The sequence below is a fragment of the Fundulus heteroclitus genome, unplaced genomic scaffold, assembly GCF_011125445.2.
Source record: "Fundulus heteroclitus isolate FHET01 unplaced genomic scaffold, MU-UCD_Fhet_4.1 scaffold_205, whole genome shotgun sequence".
Taxonomy (NCBI): domain Eukaryota; kingdom Metazoa; phylum Chordata; class Actinopteri; order Cyprinodontiformes; family Fundulidae; genus Fundulus; species Fundulus heteroclitus.
Genome location: NW_023396617.1, coordinates 179782 through 204503, shown reverse-complemented (window position 1 = coordinate 204503; position 24722 = coordinate 179782). Strand labels below are relative to the sequence as shown.

Sequence of the window (24722 nt, the reverse complement as noted above, 5' to 3'; positions counted from 1 at the left end):
ACTCAAAATAACTACTCTATCCTAGGAACTTGGAGCACATGTTTCCTGTTTTATGTGGTATAGTCCCCAGAATTAGAAAAATTAGAATTGGTCAAAATGCTGAATTTACAAGGACCTGAAGGACTCCAAAAACTCAACTTTGGACCAGAATGTGTCTGTGTAATTTAAACAGAGGGTTTTATCTGCACTTCACTCACTGTAGTGAAGGGTTTGGGTTGTTATATTGTATATATCATTAATCTTGACAATGTTGTCACCTCTGCAATTATTTATTGTTATTCTAATGCAAAGTTGACCTGAGGCATAAGCAAACTTCCATGAGCACCTACATTAACACGTGACAGTTCTAAAAATGCTTTAGTTGTACATATACTATTGAAAACACTAAATTGAAGGTTATTGCTGGTAACATTTTATGCTAAAGGTAAGTGTTTATAAGTTCATCAATAGGTAAAAGATGTTGCAATGTTTTTGAATGAGTTTATGAGGAAGTGGGCTTCCTAACAAAAATCAGTTTAGGACCTCATAAAACCTTCTGCCAGCTCTGTGCCGATGTTGCAGTTATCCACATCCAAACTGGCTCTCACTCAGCTGCAGTTTGCTCTAAACATTGTCCTATTAAATCTTTGACACTAAATATAGTTTTAAGTGTGAAACATCAGCTGTATCATTAAACTTTCAATGTTAGATGGTCTAATTCCTTCACTCTTAGACTGAGGAGCTGGCATATTTAATCTACAAGGCTATTTTGGTGCAGCTGAACTTCTTCAGTTTAGTTGTTGCTGTAAAAGCATATGAAAAAACATTGACCTTGTACTCTGAATACAAGCTCTGTAGCTTTAAATTTACCAGCTGAATTATTATTCTACAAACCGAAACATTCGCTTTGTAATCAATAGCTAAATCCTTATTTGCCATTACAGCGGTTAAATGGTTTTTATAATTGCTTAGTAACCTCATGTACATCCTCACGAAGATTTGAAAGACTCCTCTAATCATTTTTGTATGCCAATATACATGCATACTCCCTTAATCTAGATCTGACATAACATTGGCCACTTGCCCATCTCATCACTGCTGCTGCTTCTGAGTGCAGGCATGCCCTAAACCAGAGACGCTGAATCTTTAGCAACTAATACATTTACTGAAATGAGTGCGCTGCAAATATGAGAAATAGTTTCATAGACTTATTATATAATTTTTTTAAAAACATGATGCTGTTAACACAGAGAAAAGTAAAACAGTTTAACCTCGTGTAGCTGGAGTGCAAATCAATATAAAACATGTAGGATGCCAAGCCAACCTATTCCTAGTATTCCTCAGCTCTAAGTTCTTGGTTAAACAGATAATATCGCACAATTTCAAAGAGAACAGCTAAATGCACCGACACCGACCCATGCAATGGTTTGGATCCGACGGACAATCTTGAGCAGCAGTTTGCCAAAACTCCCAGGAGGGAAGGTTGAGGCAGAGTGTTGTATACACAGACACAGCAGGTAGGCGGGCGTCAGCTTATGGTCGTCTCCTGGAGAAAAAGAAGACAAATATTTTAAAAGATCAGTTTAAAAAAGTCGACTACTTTTCATGTTCGTGTTGGAACACAATCCAACACCTCACAGTGTTTGAACGTGAGCAGTGTCAAAGCAGTCAGGTTTAACATGATAGACACGAGCTTATGTAATCGTCAGCAGATAAACAGAATATTGCTGTCCATGTCAATAAAGCTGACTCTGGAAAGAAATGTTAAAATTCCATTTTTAAACATCACAATGTTTAGAGACAGGTTCATAACCGAGGATAGGAGGATAAAGTGTGTAAAATGGGACTGTGTGCAATTAGCTGACGTGGATGAAAACAAATATCCCATGACTTCTGTCCTTTTAAGTGTAAAGTCAAATTTGTATATTTGACTTTCTGTAAATTTTTTTGCTGGAACCCGTTTTAGCTTAAAACATGATTATGTTGAAAAATCGGAGGTTCAGGGCAGGAAACCTTAAACATCAACTTCTGAGCATAATTAGACGCTGGTATAAAATAAGTAAAAAAATAAATAAAAAGGCACTGTGGTAGAAACAGTAGAGATGTAAAATCTTACAATAAATTTAACATCTTTTTAGGAATCACATTGTAGAGAAAAAATATACATTTTTATGTTTTTACCAAATAATTGCTGCCATAATCATCATCATTACCATTATTGGGTAGACTGCAGAACACCTCAAGGGAGGGAAACATTTGTCTATTTTTGTTATACATTAAAAAACTATTAGTAAAGAAATGTTATCAATAAATAAAATAGGTTAGAAGAAGCCGTTACAAATTAATATTGTTACACCTAAAATTCCTCAACCCTTACATAAAAAATTGTTTATCTGGCAAAATCATAAATTATGTTTGCAATAAACAAGTTCAAATGGTTAACAGGATAAAACTATGACAATGGTTTATCCAAATACAACAATGCAAAGCTATTGTGCATTGTTGAATTATTGTTGAAAACTATTGTTGAAAATGTCTTCAGTTTAGTAGGTATATATAAAAATAAATAAATAACACACATGCACAATGATATTTTTAAGCCAATATTTCTATTCCAAAAAAAGTAAAAACCAAAGCAACTGGACTTGTTTTCCGTAGTTGAAGACGTTTCGCTTCCTCTCCAGAAAGCTTTCTCAATTCAAAAAGTCTGGAGTAATGTAGAGTAACAAGCTTTATACCATTGCCAAACAAAAGCCTTGTAATGGCTTAGATAACATGCAAATTCAATCGAAACAGGTCCACCCCTTAGTAATGGGCGGTCGTTAAAGCCATTAGCCAGCAGATTGGACCGAAACTGGTCCACTCCTCTGTAACGAGGAGTCGTTACAGTATACAGCCAATATTTCTACATTGTTTAAAGCAACATGTTGCTAAATATTAAATATAATAATTAGATATTGTAGGATCAATTAATTATTACTGTTATCAATATAATTACAATAACTATTATTTAAAAGGCACTGACCTCCAGGTTCAATTAAAGAGACAATCCTGTTCAACAGCTGGTCCTCATGCGTTGGGTCAAACTCCAGCTGTAGCTTTCGTTTTTGACCTCCGCCTCCTCCTCGTCCTGCTGTTTCACCTCCTGACAGAGGCAGTGGGCCCCCTGATGCCATTCCCACACCGCGAGGTTTCACCAGGTGTGGTTTGAAGCTCCGCCTAACTGCGGGGACACTTAGCACCTGTGCAGCTTTGTCCTTCAGCACAGAGCCGCACATTTTACAAGTCTGAGTCCCATCCTCCCCCTCCTCCACCCCCGAGTCGTAGAGCTGACCCAACGTACGTAGCCGTGCCAAGGTTTGAGCAGGCAGGGGCTTGGCGCCTGTGGGGTCCTTGTACAAGAAGATGTAATGCGCTCCAAAGGAGAGAAGGTCGCCGTGTCGCAGCGTTGTTGTGCGCTCGCAGCGGGAAAAGTTAACCAGAACAGTGGCGTTGAGCACAGGCTCAACAGCAACGCAGAAACGCTGACTCTCTGCCAAATCGTCTCCCTTGATGTTGTTGTTGGTATGACGACGGGGCGCGGGGACTCGCCGCAAGCGGCAGTGGAGGGGAAGAATGTCAGGAGAGAAGAGGCAGATATTCGGGCGAGCTGATGGAGTCTCCTGACCAACTGTGTGCTGCTCCCTGTTCAGAAGATAAACCAGGCAATCCTGCAAAACACACACAAAAAAAAAATCGTTGATGTGTACATTTAGCTTTTTGGAACCTTACAACCTCAATGTAATCCTTTTGAATTTGCATATGTGACAGACCAACACAAGGTAGCACATAAATATGCAGTGGAAGGAAAATGATAAAATGGTACACGAACAAAGATCTGAAAAGTGTGGCTTTCAGTTCTATTCAGTCTCTTTACTTTGTTAACCCTGAATACAATCCAGTGCAACCAATTCCCTACAATTGTAAACAGAGTCCACCTGTGAGGAATTTAATTTTTGTATAAATCCAGTGGTTTTGAGAAGGACTAACGCTGCATCCGAAAAGATCTAATTGGTAAGGCTTCTTCAGCCAGAACAGAAGAGCGTCAGCGCCATGATAAGTTCAGTCCAAATAATGCAGTGAGTAAGGAAGGAGGTAGGAAAAGGAGACTGTATGCTTCCTATCATAGTTGCTTTAGCATAGGAACCTCACAATGTCCCTTGCTGGCTCTAAGGAGCTATAAGAAATCCCACAACCCTTTGCGTGACATGACGTATAAGCACAGCCCACCTCATGGAAATTAACGAAACTGTCCTGTGAGAAGAGAGCACGCTCTTATAAGTAGCACCATTTACCCTTCCACATAAGAAACATTTGGCCATCTTCACCTTTGTTGCCTACAGAAATAAGATCTGATAGAATGTGTAAATCAGGAATAATGTTATAGCTGGGTTAGGTTATAAAGCCATATCTCAAATTTACACATATCACTTACAGAGCATTGTTGAATCTTCAACAAAAAGTGTTAAGAGTCTGACATAACTTCAAACCAGAGCATTAATTAGAGCATTGATGAAGATGGCAGCATCATGCTTGAAGGATGCCTTTCTTCAGCAGAGACAAGGAAGCTGATCAGCATTTATGATAAGATGGATGAAGCTAAATGCAGGACAATCCTAAAAGAAAACCTGTTAGAGGCTGCTAAAGACTTGAGACTGGGGCGGATGTTTATTTTCCATCAGGACAATGACCATAACCATATAGCTGCAACGGAATAGTTTAGATCAAATGATATTAATGCATTAGAATGGTCCAATCAAACTATGCAAAGAATTGAAAACTGATGTTCACAGATGTTCTCCATCCAATCTGACTGAGCTTGGCCAAGTTTAAAAAGAAAAATTAACAAACATTTCAGTCACTAGATGTGCAAAGTTGGTAGATGGATACTCCACAACACGGAAAGCTGAAATAGCAGCAAAATGTTAGCGGAAGACGGCTTAATACAAATGCTAATCACACTTTTCTGTTTATTATTTGTAAAAGAAATGAAAAAAAGCATGTTTAATTTTCCTTCCACCTCACAATCATGGGCTACTTTGTGTTAGTCTATAGCACAAAAATATACTGACGTTTGTGGTTAAAGAGACAAAGTGGAGAAGAAATTCAAGGTTTCTAAAAGACATTTTCAGTGTCTTCACCTGTCGATTGAATCCCTGCAGCAGCAGAAGATGGGGGGACTGGTACAGAGAGTGTCTCACCCCTCCTCCACCCTGACTCCCCTCTTCTTTCCTCCGGTTGCTGGAGGGCCCGTCACGTTCTCGGCCCCTCAGCGGTCCCGGCAAGGTGGAGTAATATCGCTTGGGCTCCTCTCCCACTCCAAGCTGCACATGCAGAGGAACATTCCCACAGAAATAATGCTTGTTTTTAACAAATACAGCAGCCTAAAGAAAACAAGTTTGGCCAAATAAAAAAACAATCCATCATTCAAACTGAGCGTGAGCACGGGGCCCCACCTGATTAAGGCTGGTTTCGCTGAGGCTGCGGCAGAAGGATGAATTGCTGGAGCGGGGTAGGGTCAGCGTCCCCTTTGCCCTGTTCCTCTGGAGCTTACGGGCCTGGGCATTAATATCTATGAGGAGGCAGAGAGGAATAACAAGCATGAGAACAAAGAGGGAGAGGGGAGGACAAGAAAGGGAACAGGTAGAGAATAACAAAGAGTGAAAGGGAGACAAAAGGATGAAAAGGGCAAAGAAGAAGCTTACTGCTAATCAGTGTCTGTTAACATGTATGCTGGACATATGAGGGAACTAAGCAGATTTTAAATAATTTCTCTGGGACTGATGGCAGGTGTAACAAAACATTTATGTGTGAGCCGAGTATAAAATAAACAAGTCCAGGATTGGGTGAATAAAAATGGTAAAAGATGAAATAGCATAAAAGGCTCCCAGTGAATCAAAGATAGCAGATCTGAAGCCATGCAATGTCCCAGACACACACACACACACGTCCTCACACACATTACATCACTGAGTTATGGGGGGTGACAACGCAGGTAGAGGTGGTCTTCATGGAAATGACTGACAGCCACCCTACCTGAGGCCAGTCCCCACCTTTAGAGCCGGACTGTACCACCCGACCAGACCGCAGAGGGGAGCTCCTGTGTTTGCCCAGCCCAGACCGACCCATTAGAGCCGCCAAGAATTGATGGGTTCTGGGCCCTACAGCAGGGTGGGAGGGGTTAGGAGGGAGGTGGGGGGGCTGAGAAGACAACCCGACACCCAAACACTAAGAACAGACGGTACCCACAAACACACGGACCTTTCACGCAGCACACGCCACGAGACGTACATGCACTGTGAAGTTAGACATATAAGCAATTAGTACAGAGAGATGCACAGTTTAAGGCGTAACAGGATTCTCCTCTTTAACGTGGCAACAGCAACTTAGAGGCCAAAAAAATATAGTAATACTAAAGTCAATTTGTGCCAATTGTTTGTAAACTGTGTTTATTTAAAAGCTGCAGGGTCCAACGACCTGGATCCTTGTGTCAAAATTGCAGTCCACATAATTGAAGCTCTCATCAGATATTTTTAACTTGTCCATATACACTGCCAAAATATCCTGTGCCTGTAAATCAGGCACAGGATTTTGGTACTTGTCTTTTTAAGAGCGGTCTTTGGGCTGATCCTAACCTTTTACAGCCTTATTTAGGGTTTGCAATTTCTGTCTAGTGTTAGAAAAGCCTAAAAATGGACGGCTTACAGGTTATATGAAAGCCTACAACATTTCCTTTGGCGTTTATTAAAGTTTCAGAACTGGCTATGGTTGTAAAATCGCAACTTTCAAAGCCCTACACGGAACAAAGTTGTGTTATGCTGCAATTCTTTATTGATTTAGACTTATCTTTTGATAAATATCTTTACTGGTTTTCCAACTGTCTTGTAGAACGAGTCAAGTTTGTGAAATCAAACAAAATTCTTTCTCAGACCCTCCATGTTACAAATGGTGTTAACATAATTAATATAGCATAATAATTTCCCTCTGGGATTATTAAAGTATTTCTGATTCTGATTGCAAACTGTCTAACAGGGTCATTTGTTCACCTTTTTGCTGATGACACACTTCTCTACTTCACTGGTCACTCCCCCAGAAATATAGTTGAAAAACTTCAGTAATAGGATTTCTCCAAATTGCATCTACAGTTTTAAAATATCCAAATATGAAAAACACGGGATTTGGTATAACAGGCTTTGTGCTTTCAAAACCCCAAATGTCTCAACCATTGATCGAACGCCTTAACACCAATATAGAAATTTTGGATGCTGGCAGGACAACACTATGCTTTTCAGAAAACATTAACAGATTAAAGGGTGTCGTGTTGCTTTGTAGAATGTGCTGCTCTTTCATTTCCACTGCTCAACTAATACTATTTCAGATGACCACCTCCACTTGTTAGATTATGACAAAGTAATTTACAGAACAGCATGCAAGAGCTCACTCCAAAAACTTCATGTCCTCTACCATTCTGCCATCTGGTTCGAAACAAAAGTTCCCTTGAGAACAACACTGCTGTATATTCCTCTCTTAACTCGCCATCACTACACATACTGTGTAAAATTCCCTGTTTCATGTGAACATGTGTGATATCTCATTGGTGTGTTCTCGCCCTACCTGCGTCAGCTGTTGCACAAATTATATTCTGTTGACAATATTAGCTCTGGGAACTGTACCTAAAACACACACTGCAGGCTATAAAAACTGAACTCTTTTATTTAAGTTAAAGCACAAAATTTGACAAATGTTGACAATACTGACACTGCTAGCCCTTTGCCTTTTGCAGATGTTTTGATAATTTCAGTTGGCTGTTTATTTACCGATTCATGTTTTTCTGTATGTTCTTGTTAGCATGATTACTTGGTGTTGTGTTACTGTTTTATTTATTTTCTTATTTACATTTAGTCTGCCTTTTTAGCTGATTATTCCCCTTTCCATCTAGAGGCCCTGGCTCTTGGACACAAGAATTGTTTTTAAGCTTTCCTGCCTGGATTGATGGAAGTTCAGATAAAAAAAAAAAAATTACTCCACCTGGAAATTGGTATTTTGTTACAATGTCAGTTTCAACTGTGCATCTTAAAACTTAACACTCAAGTGGATGGTTGATTAGTTTTAGAGTAGGGGCTGCAGATTAGATTAGTCGTCAGTATCTGATGTATGTGCAAAGACAGGTAATGGTAATGTATATTTGGAGGAAAAAAACCTGAAATCCAGCCAACAGACAGAAAGAGATTTCTGTACCTTTCTGCAGTAAAAAGCATCTCAAACTGAAAATATACAATCATTTCCAGCAAAGGCGCATACAATGATAAGACACTACATAAAACAAATCAGTTAAAATAAAGACCAAGGTCATTAATTTTGTATCTTGACATCTCAACCCAGTTGCAGCTGTTTTGAATTGATTTCTAATTCCAAACACACTCTTAATAAACAGATATATGTGAAAAAGCATGATAATTTAGATGTTCCTTTTGTCGATCATCTTAGTGAATTAGGATTTCATTGGACTAAAACATATTGCTGGTCTCCTTGTAATTAAAGCCCAAGGCCCCTCTGATTTCACCAAATGACTCCCGTTAATGCACAATGACTGCATGCATATCCCCACCATCAGACAAGATGACACAAGTTGAAACATAAACATTTAGAGAAAAACTGCTCAGCTGACACCAACAGTTTCTGTGTGAGCATCATATTGGCACAAATTAACCTTCACAGAGCATAACCACCGCATAGTTCAGGTTGGCAGTGAAAATCCTCCAGTACCTTCAAACTGTGATCTCAATTAGAAAAGTGTATGTGAGAATAGACACATTTCACACGTGAACATGCACGCTCACACATACACCAGAGAAGAAAAAACAAGACACAAAAACTGTGAACACAAGAAAGAAAAGTCCGGGCTGGGTGAGTTTTCTAAATACTAAAACATAGCAGAGAAAAGGTTAGTGCGAAATTAAAAACACAACAAATTGTGATAACTCAACAGAAGTTTTATCACAGAAAGTAATCTTTGCTGTTGAATTTTATTAATTTTATTTCTTTCTTTTGCAGCATTCAAAGAAAACTGGTTATGTTTCAAGACCTTAACCCAACAGCCTCACCTAAGAACAACAAAGATTGCTTTTACATGATAAAACTGATCACAGGTTACATTTTATTGAATGAATCCAACAAAATACTAAATACTGAATCCATTCTACAAACTAAAGCTTTTCAGTTATGTCTTCATCCAGGAAACAAGAAAAAGCACAACTACTGAGATCCATTACAAAAAATTTGAAAAGTACGAGAGGAAAATAAACCTATATTTGATTTAAAAAAAAAAGTACAATAAATACATTTTGAAAATACCTGTATGATGATAATATAATGCATAGATATCACATTTTAGAAAAATTAAAACACAGAAAAAAGGTAGTAAAGTAAAAAAAAGTGAAAATCTCAGTGGGGAAAAATAAGTATGGTTCCAAATTGACTTGAATACCAACTTGAGATAAATATTTACTGGTAAAAATCATGTTAAAAAACATTTTTGTTGGCATGTCAAATATGTCACAGTCATATCTTTATTACTGTGTTCATTCCTAATAAGAATAAATACAAATCACAAATAAATTTTCTCCAGTGACACTTTGCATGCTAGAAATAAACATCAATTAGGCATACTATTATGACCACCTGCCTAAAATCGTGTTGGTCCCATTTGTGATGCTAGAACTAGGACTGCCGCAATAATCAATAAATCAATAAATCAATAAATCACACAATAACTCTTTATTACATGATTAATTAAAATAAGCGTGACAATTTGGGAGAGCCAGAGAAATTAAATGGGTGTAAAAGCTGAACACGACTGCTGCAGTGTGGGAGTTTTTTTTATTTAAACCAAAAGACGGCACCTGCTTAATTTGTCTGAGCCAGTAGGTCGAGAGGTTATACTTGCATTATTATGCAGTTATCATATTAGGTGATAATGGTCTCCAAATGACAATAATATGATTTATCGCAATACGTTTTTGAAAGATTTATCGTCCAATAAAATTTGTTATCGTGACAGGCCTAGCTAGAACCGCCCTAACCCATGAAGGCAACTCCACTTAAAGGAGCAATAAGAAATATTTCACGACAGTGGCATAAGCAGACAGTAGCATTTGAGCACTGTCTGCAGACCAAAATAAGATGTGTATCAAGCCACGCCTCTCTACCTCGCTCCAGTGATGGGGGAGAAGGATAAAAGGATAAAAACAGCAGAACAGCATCACCTTTCAGAGGAACGTGTCTAATGAAGAAGTAAGTAACTCATAACTTTATAATGCTGTTAGCAACAGAATGTTTTGATCCGATAAGCGTACTCTTTGCCATTTTGTGCCTGGCGGTGGCATTTTATGGGCAGGGAGTGGGTAACCTCTCAGTGGCAGCTGTTCACGTGCACGTACGTGCATGAGCAGCCGGTCTGGCTATGTAAACAAGAGATTGGAGAACAACACAGTGTGTGACGTTTAACCGTAGTCCATCTACAAAGAAACCTTTAGTTCCTCACAAAACTACTTCTTAGTTATTTCTATATAAAATAATGAAGTTTTGCTTATGGTCCTTTAAAAACATATATACAGTCCCACTTACCGTATTTTTCGGGCTATAAGGTGCACTTAAAAGCCTTAAATTTTCTCAAAGCTTGATGGTACGCTTTATATATGATTACTGTACTTGTGCTTACTGACTGATTTTATGTGGTACAATGCACTCAAAAATCTGTTAAAATGTTTAAGTACAACTTTGGTTGGCAACAAAGCCGCTCCGCTCAATGGATATTCGGAGCATTACGGTACACTGTCTCAATACCTGATCAGACCCCTGAGCTGTCTACAAGACTGCCTAACTGTAATGTTGAAACTAGAAGTGCATTCATGTAAAGGCCCCCACATTCTCGGGTGCAGTTCACTCCGTGGAGTCAAGGCGGACCCTGTGTGGAGTCCGTGCATACAGGTATATGCAGAGCTCAATTTTTACGACCGCGTACGCAGTGTCACACCATAAACTTCTCGGAGGCAAGAAGTCTGCATCGAACTGTTGTATATGACAGGGTCAGCTCAGCTCACAGTATGTGTACAGTACGCCTAGTATGTGGGAGCCTTTAGGTAGCCCGCACCCAGAGTACATGCTAGCAACAATTAACCTAGTAAGTTAATTCAATATAAAAGTTAAGTTTATTTTGGTCTTATGTTAGAAACAGGGCAGTGTAGTCCAAATACCCTGTCCTCCCGATAGAGATGGATAGCTCTCCCTCTCAGGAGAGAGCTGCGTAGGTGACAGGGCGGAGTGATATTACACACTTGAAGAATATTTAATGCGGCTTATGTGTGGACATACACTTATCAGCCACTTTATTAGGTACACCTGTCCAACTGCTCATAGTTTGGCCAATCCTGTGACTTATAGTCAAGTGCGACATATCAATTTTAAATGGTAAATCATACTAAACAACATGAACCAAGTAGTAAACATTACCGTCTATAGCCGCAAGAAGGCGCTCTAGGCTTGTGGAAACTATATGCTGCTCCTGTACCACTTCAAAATTAATTAAAACATTAACTTATAAACGACAAAGACTGAACACATGTACATATGTTGTTTCGCTGTTTCAGTCTGCATTCAGTATGAGTGGTCCAGCCCGAAGTGCCCAGACTGAGACAGAACCCTGTTATTGTCAGTGAAGCTAATAACAGCTAGCACTAGCTTACAGCTCTGTTGTCCGGGCGTCTTACACCTTGACTGATGTACGTGAGCTTTAAGTTGCTCTGAAACATCTGCGTCATGCTGTTAGCTTAGCACGTACCACCCCTACACTCACGGTCTAACTTAAGCGTAATTAGACCGAAATGCTCTGACCAGAACTTTCCAGGTTGGAGTTGCTGGCATGCTATGCTAATTTACCCCATTCAACCTCCCAGGTATGTTCCACATTGTTCAGCTGATTGTGGATGCAGCTGCACAATTGAATAAATTGCCTTACCAGATTAAATGTCAGTTTTTAGTCTTGGATTGTGTGAAATAAAATTTCTAAACAAATGCGACTTGCAGTCCGAAAAATACGGTATGTCAATACACACTAGTAATATGGCCATTGCAAGATTTCCTGGTATCAAACAGTCTTAGTTGTTGGTCTCCATGAGCTCCTGAAAAAAGGGGGTTCTTTCACTTGACCCAGCAAAGTCCTGGTGCTGAGACAGCACCAGTTTTACTGTGCTAAGGTTGGTGCTTTCAACCATGCAAGAAGAAAGAACAGGTGCTAAGCACGCACCAGGACATGAGCCGGTTTGGTGGAGCAGTCCTCTATGAGCCTTATTTAATACCAAGAGATAAAAATAAAGACACTGCAGCACCCAGAAGCTATGGAGAGAAATGCAGGCACTTTTTGTGCTAATAGGCAAAAGGCAACACTTTTAAAAGCTGTGCATAATAAAGATAAGAGATTTCTATTAAAAGGTAAAAAAAATATTCCACTCGTTATAATTAAACCAAAGATTTTAAATTCTCATTTCAAAATCAAAAGAGTTTGTTTCTGTAGACAGAAAACCTGCTTTGTTAGGTTAGACACTATAAAGCTGTGCCTCTATTGCTTATGCAGTGCTCAGAGAAACGAGGATGCTGTGATCCCCATCACTGAAGGCAGCAGTCAGGTCTAAAAGCACCGGAGCAGCAGAGTTCCCCGAATCAGCAGTTAAAAGAAGGTCATTAAAAAACAACTTCTAAAACAGCTGATTCAGAACTATGAAATTGTTCAAACCAAACCCAAACCTTGCACAGAGGCTATTTTCAAACAAGACACAGCAGCTGGACAAAAACAAACTGTGTGCCCACATTCAGACCTCTGCCCCTAAAAAATAACTTGGCTGAGCTCAGCTTTTAAAAGATCATAAAAAGAGCTGTCCAGACAACCCGCTGGAGGCAAATTTGTGTTAAGAAATTAAGAAAAGGAGGACTAAGCTATCAACCGACTTTTAGATTTATAGCTTTTAATTGTCCCTCCTCTAAAGTCATGTTAGTATCTGCATTACTCTGTCGTTTGATTTTTTGCAAATAAATTAGCAGCACAATCTCCTCTTAACTTCCACCTTGCCATTTGTCAACTTGTGAAAGTTGTTCTGTTTTTTTGTGATATCATATACTGTGTGGACTGAAAATTATCCAACTTTTCCAGACAACAAACAAAAGGAGAAACCAGCTAATCTGATTGCAGACTGACTCTCTGGCTGGCGCAGAAGTTGACATAGCAACCGGTGTACCCTGGCATGCTTCATGAGAAATGTCGGTGTTGCTGGAAAGCATAACGTGTGACTGAGGCTAAAAATACTCGCCCTCCATCACAGAAAACCACCAGAACCGTGTTTCTACGATTCCTTCAAAAAGGATGCAGAGAGGCATCAGCAAGTTCATATATAAGTAGCAAACTAAAAAAACAAAAACAAATGCAGGTCACCTCACAGTACCTGAAGAGACAGGTATTTGCTTAAAATACCATTCCTGCTGACAACGGTGCATTGCAGATGGAAATACTAGTTTATCTTAAAGACTAAATGAAGTCAAACATAAAAAAGAGTAAATTCTACTGAGGGAGCAGATTCGCACACAGAGTCAAAAGGATTTAAAATGTCAGAGCACTGAAGCAGGACTGCTATGAAACAAGTTCCATCATTATTCTAAAAAGACTTCAAAGTTCAATCCGCTGGTAGGTTTTCAGATCTCTGGGTGTGTAAGTTTCCATGAGAGTGTGTGTTTTGATATGTCCGAGAGAAACCCTGATTAAAGATTCTCCTCACAGCAACTTTCTACAAAATGCTGCTAACCACACAGCCACAAAATCCCCTCCACAAGATAATAGCTCTGACAAAGGCTTTCATTCTGCATCACAACACACACACACACACACACACACACACACACACACACACACACACACACACACACACACACACACACACACACACACACACACACACACACACACACACACACAGCGGCTGCAGAGGAGCTAACGAGCTGTGCTTTTCTGCTGAGTTTGACATGTTAAGGAGGAAGCGAATTAGACCAGCCGCTCTGTGTGTGCATCTCTCTCTCTCTCTCTCTCTCTCCCCCGTTTGTTTACTTACCAGCAGTGATGGTGTCCTTCTCCTTGGCGTTGAGTTCCTCCACCTCAGCTCTCCTGCGCAGCTCAAACCTGCGAGCGTGTCCTTCTCGAGGCTTCCACAGCTCCTGGAGCAACAGCGGCTTCTCGTTGTCCCCAAGCGCTCGCAGGCACTCGGTCCGCCACCCGCCTCCCCCCTCTAGACGTCCGATCACATCACACAGCACGTAGGAGCGGGCCGCATCCTTGTTCAGCGAGTAACGCTCCAGCGCCTCTTTCACGAGTTCCTGAGCACTGGAGCGCGGCGTGGCCAGGACGCTCTTGTAGTTGGCACCGGCGCAGATTTCGTCTCCAAAGATCTTCAGCACCCCGGGGGCCGAGCTCTGTGTGGAGAGTTCAGCCGGGTCGTCCGCTGGGCGCTCTGGGGGTTCAGTTGTCGAGCGCCGGTCCCCCCGGGTGTTTGTCCCAGTCTCTGCTGCGACGCGGTCTCTGTAGCTCAGAGTACGGTACAGGACCTATAGACAGAGGGCATTCGGTGCATGTTACCTGTAATACACAACTTTAAACTTTATTAACCTGATTTCTTCAGACTTTGAGTATATCAGAGTTTATCGCTGGACTTTTGCTGCCTTTTTACTTATTTTCAGTCCAGTAACTCACTATTTTTAAGCCACCCAATGAGGGCTGGGTGATATGGACCAAAATCAAAATCTCAATATTTTTAGGCTGAATGACTCTTTTCATAAAGTAAATATAAAAAGACATATTTGAATCAAAGCTTTATCCCAAATGTCTCACAGGCAATTTTTTTTAACAAAAAGCTGTAGATAAATATTAGAAATGGCTTAAAAGTAACCTAAAAGGGGAATCCATAAAAGTATAACTATAAAGCAACATATACCATTTTGATATAAACAATATAGTCTCATCTTATGCCTTTTAAAAAAAATCTCAACATTTTTAAACTCTTGATATATTGCCCATCCCTACACCGAAGTCTTTTTATGAAATCAGTCATAAAAATTCTCCTAAACAGATGACATGAATTCGTTCTGAGTCTACACATAAAAACTTAGCAAAGCATCAGTTTCAGATAAAATCTTTAGGCACTTTACTCGGCAAAAGGGCCCAATCTGTTCCCTTTTCTCTTGCGTATTTATTGTATAACCAACAAGGCGATTTCTAAAGAGTATAAAGTAGTAGTATAAAGTGTATAAAGTGTATAAAGCTTGTTACTCCACATTATTCCAGACTTTTTTAATTGAGAAAGCTTCCTGGAGAGGAAGCGAAACGTCTTCAACTACGGAAAACAAGTCCAGTTGCTTTGTTTTTTACCTTTTTTTGGAATTTATAAAGAGTTATTAGTTGAAAACCTGACATGCAGTAGATGATCAAGTGGAAAATGTTGAATAATTCAAGCTAAGTCAGGTAATTGTACTTTGCTTTATTTCCTAAAGAAACAACTTTGCCCTGGTCACTCCTACCACTAATTTCCATCCTGGGTGATCCAAACACCTCTGGACTGAAGGTATGAACTAGGGATGCAGATTTATAGATTTATCAAGATATTTTGGGGCACTTTATTGAGATGTCGGTAAAAAAAAAAAGAGCACCAAACACACCAAATACACTGCTGTGAAAATAAATTGGATTCCTCAAACAATCAGAAATAAACATCTGACCGTTGTCTATCCTTGCAGGGTGGTGGGGGGACTAGAGCCCTTCTTCAGTGGTCACAGGCCACCCGATCTCAGTTAGTCGCTTTTTAAAGATAATACAGATTTACTGCAGTTATTGATGCCCTTATGGAACCAACGGTGGAAAAATAGCTCTAATCAGATTTTGGCATTTGCAAATATCAATTAGAGCCAATTATGATCGCAGCATGACTTTTTCTTATTACAATGATCTTATTCTACATTAATGATAAACAATCCCCTTTCCTAGTGTGAATGGACTCAAAATGCTTTGAGAGCAGTTTTCCTAAAACAGATTTCACAGGTGGTGTAGGACATTTGTATCTTCCGCAGTCTGAACACAATCAGTCTTCAGACACAGTGAAGGGCCATCCACTGATATCATGCGACTCCACTCAAGTAGGAGAATTATTACGTGGATGGCTTTGGGTTACAAGAATTATGTGGTATAAAGAGCATTTATGATGGATAATTTAAAATGCAAACTAAAATAATCTGCTGTAGATAATTTAGGTCTGACATTTCTACCTTAATCCAGTTGGTCTTTTTCATTTAACTCTAAAGCAGACTTTCTTTTTTAACAATATGCTGCTCCAGAAAGCCTGAAAACTAAATATTACAAGAAAGTCTGGCACCTTTCTTAGACTTAGACAACTTTATATGTCATTATGTATGCACAGAGTGCGTACAGAACAACATTTTTCGTTTCCATTTAAAATAGAAAGAAATTAGTAGCAATCAAAACTTTCAACCAGATACCCAACATCCCATTTTAATTTGATTTGATTATTTTTACCTTGAGCACAAAAAAAACCAATAACAAAAAACATGAAATAAAAATAATGATTCATGGTACAAATTTAACTCGTGTTTGTGCAAAAATGGTGGGATTACTAAAGCCATTTGAGAAGTTGATGAGTTGAATGAGAATATCAACATTCTAAGTCAACTAGGACAACTTAGATGGATGGTTTCATCCATTCATCATTCAAGGGGGAGGGATGCTTTCTAACTCACCAGTGCAGGACAGAAGCACGTTACACCCCGGACAGGTCAATAACTGAAGCAGCACAGAGACACACAACTATGCGTGCACATACCCACACCTAAGTGCAATTTAGAAAAATAAGTAATCTGCAACCCATTCTGTGTGGATCTATTTACCATCAAGTAGATGCTAACGCTATTTGCACGGGATCTTGAAACACTACATCTTTTTCCAAGTATAAACTGAAGTGTAATCAGTTTGTAAAATCAATAGTTATTTAAAGCCAGAGAAAATCTAAGTAAGTTTTGGAAATCTAAATTTCCTGCAACCCTGTGGGGATACGGTTCATGGGCCAATGGAAAACTAATTAAACTCAAACAACTCTTTAGTATGAGAGCAGATGCAGCTTTACCTTATTTGTTTATTTTGTTAAAATTACTTGATGTGACTTGTTTAACCTAAAACTTGTTTTCTAAGTAGAATTGTGACTATATGGGTGCAGTGAGGGTTACATACCTGTGTGAAGGTTCTACTCTGGCGTTTCAGGCGGCTCTTGGAAGGCAGGGACATGCTGGCCCCAGAGGAGGAACCGTAGAACATGATGGCGTTGTTGGCTTCACAAACTTCAAATCTGAAAAACAAAAGAAGACCACTCAAATAGGAGACACCAGTTATGATATTTACTTTGAAATAACACATTTACTATGCAAAACGTATCCATCCTGATGGTACTGTGCTAAATAACACAAAAGAATTTGGAAGATAAGAAATGTACCTTGGTGTTAAGTATTATCACTTCTGTGTGCAGCAGGAGCACCAGGAAAAAGGTCACAGTTCCGGCTCAGATGATTTGCATTGTCACCTTTCACTCTGGAAAAACAACTGTAGCACATGTGGCATAGTTAAATCAAAGTCTCAGGGAAGCTATTTTAAACTATGCTTTTTCCCTTGATAGTCCTGAGAGTAACATAGTACTGATTTTCTCTTATGTTTTAAGAGGGAAATCATGACCAGACTGTCATAATTTCATTGTTGACTAAGAAACTGCAAACCACACCCATTCTTAATAGTGGACTCGCTGCATTAGACTAGAGTATATATATTCAATTCAATTCAATTTTATTTATATTGTGCCAGTTCATGAAACATGTCATCGCAAGCCACTTTCCAAAGTCAAATTCAACCAGATTATACAGATTGGTCAAAAAATGTCATAGGAAACCCAGCAGGTTGGATCAAGTCTTGATAAGCAGCATTCACTCCTCCTGAAGCAGCGCAGAGCCACAGGGAGAGTCGTCTGCATTGTACATGACTCATGGCTTTGCAGCAATCCATCATACTGAGCAAGCATTAGGCGACAGTGGAAGGGAAAACTCCCCATTAACAGGAATGAAAAACCTTCATCAGAACCAGGCTTAGTGTGAACGGTCATCTGCTTGACCGACTAGGGGCTAGAGAAGCATGTAGCACAATAAGAGAGACAAAAATAGCACAGAAGCACACATTGATACAGTCTTTTATTCTACATTAGATGGTAATAGCAGGTGATCTGTCTTCCCTGGATCATATCACAGCTAACAGAATGCCAGACCAGGTGTACCTACTATGAAGAAAAAAAAAAGACAGAACAGAAAGTTAAAGCTGAATATATATATATATATATATATATATATATATATATATATATATATATATATATATATATATTTGTTTCTGCTGTAAACCAGAGCATCCTGCAGGACAATGCCCGTCCACAAGTTTATGAGCCTAAGCTTGGCTTATGCAGCAACATAAGGAACCAAGTGCACCAGCATGTCCTCACCAGGTTTTAGAGTGGTCTAGTCAAAGACCCGATTTGCGATGCAGTGGCATGACTTTCAGCAGACTTTTCTTGCTCAAAAACTTCCCAAGTATAGCTAAAATAATACAATAGCAAATGAGAGCGCGGTTAAAAAAATCCCCCATGCAAAGTTAAAGAATCACTGCCTGTTATTATAAACCCATAATGGTGTTTTTTTGTCTTTTAGGTTTGCAAAACAATTATCAGGTTTAGGGGTCAATTTTCTGCACTTGGTTCGGATAGCTTTTTCCCTTAATAAATTAAATCATCATTTGAAAATTGTTATTTGTCTGTCTGGATTAAAATGGTTTGATAATCTAAAAACGGTGGTGCCCAAGGTCAGTGCTCAGACGATGTCCTACTTGTTTTAGATTCCCCCCTGATTCCACACAACCAAATCAAAGCAATGGTTCCTTACAAGGCCTCTGTAGAACTTGACGACACGCACAGGAAGTAATTCAGCTGTGCTGGAGCAGGGACATTCTCACAGCACTTCAAATCCAACCCGAGGATCTGTGGCATGCCTTAAAAAAATTGATTTTCATAGATGTTCTTTGTTCACTCTGAATAAATCTGAGCTATTTTTTTTTTTGCAAAGGATAAACAGTCTCTAGATAACAGATGCAAAGCTGTTAGAGACATAGAGCGGAAGACGTGCAGCAAGTACATCCCTACTGAAACAAGCAGAGGTGAATACAAATGCTTTGCATTTATCACTTTTACCACCTGATCAGTTTGCACCAAAAAGGTTGTTCCCCTTGCAAACACTTGCATTGCATAAACATATATATTTTTTTATTATTATTATTTGTAGGTCATCCTAAAGAAGATGTTGTAGCAGAGTCTGTAAGAACTGCTGGGATAACGTGACTATTTTAAATGCCTGCTAATCCACAGTAATCTGGCCACTTGGCTGCAGTTAATTCAATCCCAGGAAACCCCTCCTGCGTCTACACGGAGTAAAACAAAAAAAGAATAGGGAGGAAGCTTTTGACCTTTTTCAGACCAATTTGGCAACAATGTCACACCGCCGACTTATTGACCTGCTGCCTGCCCTTGTGCTCCCCCGGCAGAAGGGCAGCGTTTTTTCACCGTGCGCACACCCAACACCGCCAGGGACAGATAAAACTGCGCGGCTCAACTCGAGGCGTTATTCGGGGTCAGTCCGTCTGTTTACGACTTCCGAGTCGCCGGTCGTCAATAGCAACCGCCCTAGCAACAAAAGGCAGCCGAAAATCCTCCAGAAATTAATCCGCTGAGGAGTCGCCAGGCGCGGCCTCTGACCGTCCGCAGGTGCGCTTAATGACCGACGCTCTGGCTCGTTTCACGCAATTAATGTCCAATTAGTCGAAATACCTCAGCGACGCCCAACAAGTAGATGCATGTATATGTATTATGTATCCCGGAGGCGTGAGTTTTATTTTTATTTTTTTTAAATAATTGGGTTAGGTTCAGGTGGGTGGGGGGAAAAGTTGAGTGCTTCAGCAGCGGAGTCCCCCTGGGAGCTCTCCGGGTGTCTGTTGCCTCAAAGTACTCACGCTGTCTGCAGTGCGTGGCTCCATGGTGCTGCCGGGGAATCCTTGGCTTCTCTCGCGTTCCCTCGTTCCCCCCTACAAAGGTAGAAAATCCCCAGAAAAATGGAGGGGGGCTGTACAGACACTGCTGCCCCGTTCCCAGCGACGCCTCTCCGTCTCGAGTTCCCATCCACGCCCCCCCTGACAACAGCCCGGTTAGATTAGACACCAGCCAGCCGCGGTGGGTCCCCGTTTCTTTGCGCACATCTCCGCGGAGTGTCCGGCAATGCCCACAGCAGCCCTATGGTAACCGCATTCCCACATCCACAACGCCTCGCTGACGAACCGCGGCGGAAACAACCGAGCTCTGCCCGATTCGTCACCCAGATACACCTGCTGCGGTTCAAGGCGAGAGGAAAGGGCTCCCCCTGGTGGACACGTCTGGAGTCATCGCCCCTCCGTCTCCAGGGTAAAAAAAAAAATTAAAAATCAGTCCCAGGATAAGTCACGAGTAGGGAACTGGTTCTTTTTTTAAATTTTACGATTATTATTTTTTTAGGCAAGGGAAATTTATTTGTACAGCACATTTCAGTACAAGGACAACGCCAAGTGCTTTACATGATTAAAACATGAGAAAATAAAAGCAAAGTAAAACAAACAACCAAAAAAAAAACAAAACAGTTGGAATAAAATGTGGAAAAATCGAAACAAAATAAAACATAATGAAGCATTAATGATTTTAAAAACAGTTGGACCACAGACTAAAACTAATGATGTTTCAGTTTAACTAGAACAGTCAAAGGCAGTCCTAAACAAATATGTTTTTAATCTTGATTTAAAAGAGCTGAGGCTTTCAGCAGTTTTTAAAACTTCTGGGACTTTCTTCCAGAAAAGTGGAGCAAAGGAACTGAATGCTGCTTATATATGGAGCCAGGTGGGTCTCAATATTCACAAATGCACAAAAAAATCCACACACACACAGCAAGCACAAAAAAAATGCATGTGTGGATTTTTTTGTGCATGTGTGGATTTGTTTGTGCTTGCGTGGATTTTTTTGTGCTTGCATGAATCGAGCCTGTGCATGTGTGGATCTTGTCCTGTGTGTGTGGATTTTTTTGTGCATTTGTGAATATCGAGACACATCTGGCTCCATACTTATACGTTTATTGGAAAGAAACTCCTGAGCATATGGAATTGGTTGACAAGGTTAACATTAAAACTCCAGTTATACCTGTAATTGTTATTAAAGCTGTACTTGGTTCAGAAGCACTTTTGGTTAGGCTGGGTAAAATTGTCCTTCCATCCTGAAAGTAGTCAACAGTATTGACTACTTGTGTTACTGATTGACCCAATACAGTATGCATTTTAAAAAAGGGGTTTTATAGGCCTGCATCTCTGTAGGGGCTGCAGGCCTATAAAACTCTAACCAATCAATGCAGTTCGGTACAAAGGCCACTGAGTTGTCAGGTGTCGAAGAGCAGGTAAGACGGTCTTCCGCATACCCAGTTAATCAAAAAGGGACTTGGGAAGACTTCTGGAAAAATTGTCAATTTGTGTTTAAAACTATCTTCGATTAAGCATGAGTAAACCCTTCATTCAAACTAATATCCTAAGTTTTTAGGCACAAATAAAATCCACCAAATTCCCTGTTGATCATTGCCAGATTTCTAGGCAGCTGCCACTCTCTCTATATTTGGTAAATTGTCCTTTGTTGCATAGCTTTCAAGTTCTATTCTCAAATATTACCAACCACTTCTGGCTTTGAAGTTTGTTACTATACAATTTCAGAGAAAATATTTTCAAATGATCACAAGTTTAAGACGAGAACACCAGGTTTTGATCCCAACCAGAGCTTTCCCTCCTCTTGCGGAGTCCAAACGGAATCCAACAGTGTGTGATTTCATGTCAGTATAAGTCCAGATGTGTTGTAAAGGCCTCTGAGATACGCAAGAGAACATTACTGAAGAAACAGCATTGTGATGATCAAATACTCACCGGGCCGAATTTTAACTTTTTTTTTCTTTTTTTACAGTTTTTGATTGTAATGAAATTGATTAAAAGATTCTTTATTGTCACCGCATGTTACCCATGTGTTCTTTCAGGGCACTCCGGCAAAGAGTACATATAACAAACAACAGGCAATGAACAATATGTACAGTTTTTTTTTCACATTATAGCGTGCAAAAAATAAAAAGATTTAAAAAAGATCAACAGTTTGTGTCAGAGTCCAAGGGCTTTGATATGAGTCCCTTTTGCGAGTGGCATGAGCCATGTTGCATGGATTACTAATTACCAAGGAATAGTGGATAGTGATATTTTACTAAATTTCATTTCTAAGACATCTTGAGACATCTCAAGACATCTTAAGACTCATGTCTATAGACATGTCTTATAGACACGTCTTGACTTACCAAGACATCTCAAGACATCTCAAGAAATGTGTCTTGAGACACATCTTAAGGCGTCTTTAGATGCGGTGATGGCTGGGTATGTAATTGTCCTTCATGAATCACAAATAACTAGCAGTAATGAGGTACTTTTGTGCAATGATTTGAGGCTTCATTTAAAGAAATGTGCATCCAGATATTCCTAAGAGAAAAGTGAGCAAAATAGGAAATAACAGTAAAGTGACTGTAGCATCTGATGGACTTTACCATGTTTAACGTTTGATGGATTGTAACATATGGATTGTATCATTTGATGAATAGTTGATGGATAAACTCAGCAGGGGTCTATATCGCCCGTTGCTGAGAGACCGCCGCAATAACAATGGAGCGATTTAACAATGATGGACCACTGTCTCCCATCAGGGGGCGATTGCCCTCACAGCTCTTGGAAAGAAGCTGTTTCTAAGTTAATTTGTTTTGAATTTAATGCTTCTGAAGCGTTTACCTGATGGGAGAGGGGCAAACAGTGCGTCGCGTGGGTGGGTGGGCGCGTTGGGTTCAGTGGAGGTGCGTCTGGCCCTTCTTTGGACACGTATCTGCATAACAGATCCTGTAGACGGCATCCCACAATCCCCTGCGCTGTTTTCACTACCCGTACTAAATCCTTCCTGTCCTGTCTTGTGCAGCTCCCATACTCTCTGTTATGCTAATGTATAACACACTCTATGTGGTAGTTATGCAAAAGTTTTTTTTTTTTTTTTAGCAGTTTTGTGGAAAGTCCAGGCCGTTTCAGTTTCCTGAGGTAGAAAAGCCGTTGTTAGGTCTTCTGTGGGAGGTGTTCACAGTTCTAGAGAGGATGGAGGAGATGTGAATGCCCAGGAACCTAATGCTGTCCACGTGCTCCACCATTTCCCCATGTATGTAGAGAGGAGGAGTGTCTTCCTAGACCTCTTGTAACCTATAACCAAGGTTGTTGTTCCTGGAGCACCACTGTGTGAGATTGCTGACCTCATCCCTGTTGGGGGACTCATCACAGTTGGAGATGAGACTCCGACCTGCAGCCTTGTTGATATTCAAACCATTGAACATCTTGCAGAGAACTGATCACTCCCTCATCTCAAAACGATGAGAGTATGTTGTCTCAGTTCGAGAGCTGAGACTACAGAAAGGCCCTGCTCAGGTGAAGTAATCTATCAATGTTAGAACAAGTGGCGAATTGTCAATCGAGGCCGCTCGGGCACCGCGCACATCAAAATTGCAGGAAAAAAGTGTAGACACAAATTATTTATCACATCTGTTCTAACTTTTTGCCTTAAATTTTTTTGTGTTGCATTTTTGGTTTATTTGAAGTTAAGTTTTTTACACTAGCCCTGTGCCCTCTCCACCCTGGACAGAGTTACTTTTAAGTAGAATTTATTGTTGTGCTGTAATCGTTGACCTCTAAATCAAAGCCTACCTATGTTTTTTAAGTAGCATAATCAAAGCCCAGACCAAAATCCAAGGTAGAGTCCATTATGTGTCCTGTCTGGCAGTGTAGCAATAAGAATTACTGTCTTAATGTCAATGAAACCCAACAGATTTTACTTTCACAAGTGGAGCATAGCTTTTGCCATTGTGCTCCGCTTGATTTATATATGCATAAAGCTTTATTACATTTTATTCTGGGAGTATTTCATGTTAAATGGACACATAAACGGGAACATAGAAAAGAAAAAAAGAAGAGGGAGAAAATGTGACTAAAATAGAGAAGGGGAAAAGAAGAGAACAATACCACATCCTCTGAGTCTGCTTCCACACCTGCAAAGAGAGATATAAAAAGAACAGCAAAACCAACCGATAAACTATTACAGGTACAAACAACCAACACCTTGATACTATCACTGAAAAATATACAGTATTATTTAATGCAAGATGTATAAAGTGACAGCTGAACATAATAATTGGAGTTTTCTGTATAGAAGTTAATCTGTAAGCACCTGAATCCAAGCACCTGTAGGCGTTGATTAGAATGCACATGTGTATGTAAGGTTTATTCATAAGAAAAATGCTCAGTAGTGGTTGTGAGGAGCCAAAGATCTGCCCCCCAGAGCGTGAGGCAGACACCGGGAAAACCACAACCCCAGATGCCTGAAAGGGCCCCCGGAACAAAG

General features: G+C 40.0%; 1 protein-coding gene across 5 annotated transcripts in view; it reads right to left on the bottom strand.

The window, feature by feature from the left end:
* Nucleotides 1-20550, bottom strand: part of radil (Ras association and DIL domains) — a 43049-nt gene extending 22499 nt beyond the window's left edge. For 4 of the 5 annotated variants that reach the window (XM_036129712.1, XM_021308556.2, XM_021308558.2 and 1 more), the window contains exons 1-9: nt 20210-20550; nt 17607-17713; nt 17348-17462; nt 14172-14661; nt 6072-6179; nt 5475-5590; nt 5160-5342; nt 3005-3689; nt 1395-1525 (exon numbers count right to left, since the gene is read on the bottom strand). In XM_036129712.1, coding sequence (XP_035985605.1) covers nt 1395-1525; nt 3005-3689; nt 5160-5342; nt 5475-5590; nt 6072-6179; nt 14172-14661; nt 17348-17431 — 1797 coding nt within the window. In that variant the 5' untranslated portion in view covers nt 17432-17462; nt 17607-17713; nt 20210-20550. The remainder of the gene's footprint in view (nt 1-1394; nt 1526-3004; nt 3690-5159; nt 5343-5474; nt 5591-6071; nt 6180-14171; nt 14662-17347; nt 17463-17606; nt 17714-20209) is intronic. The other variant, XM_021308559.2, reaches the window with a different exon arrangement.
* Nucleotides 20551-24722: the final 4172 nt, after the last annotated feature.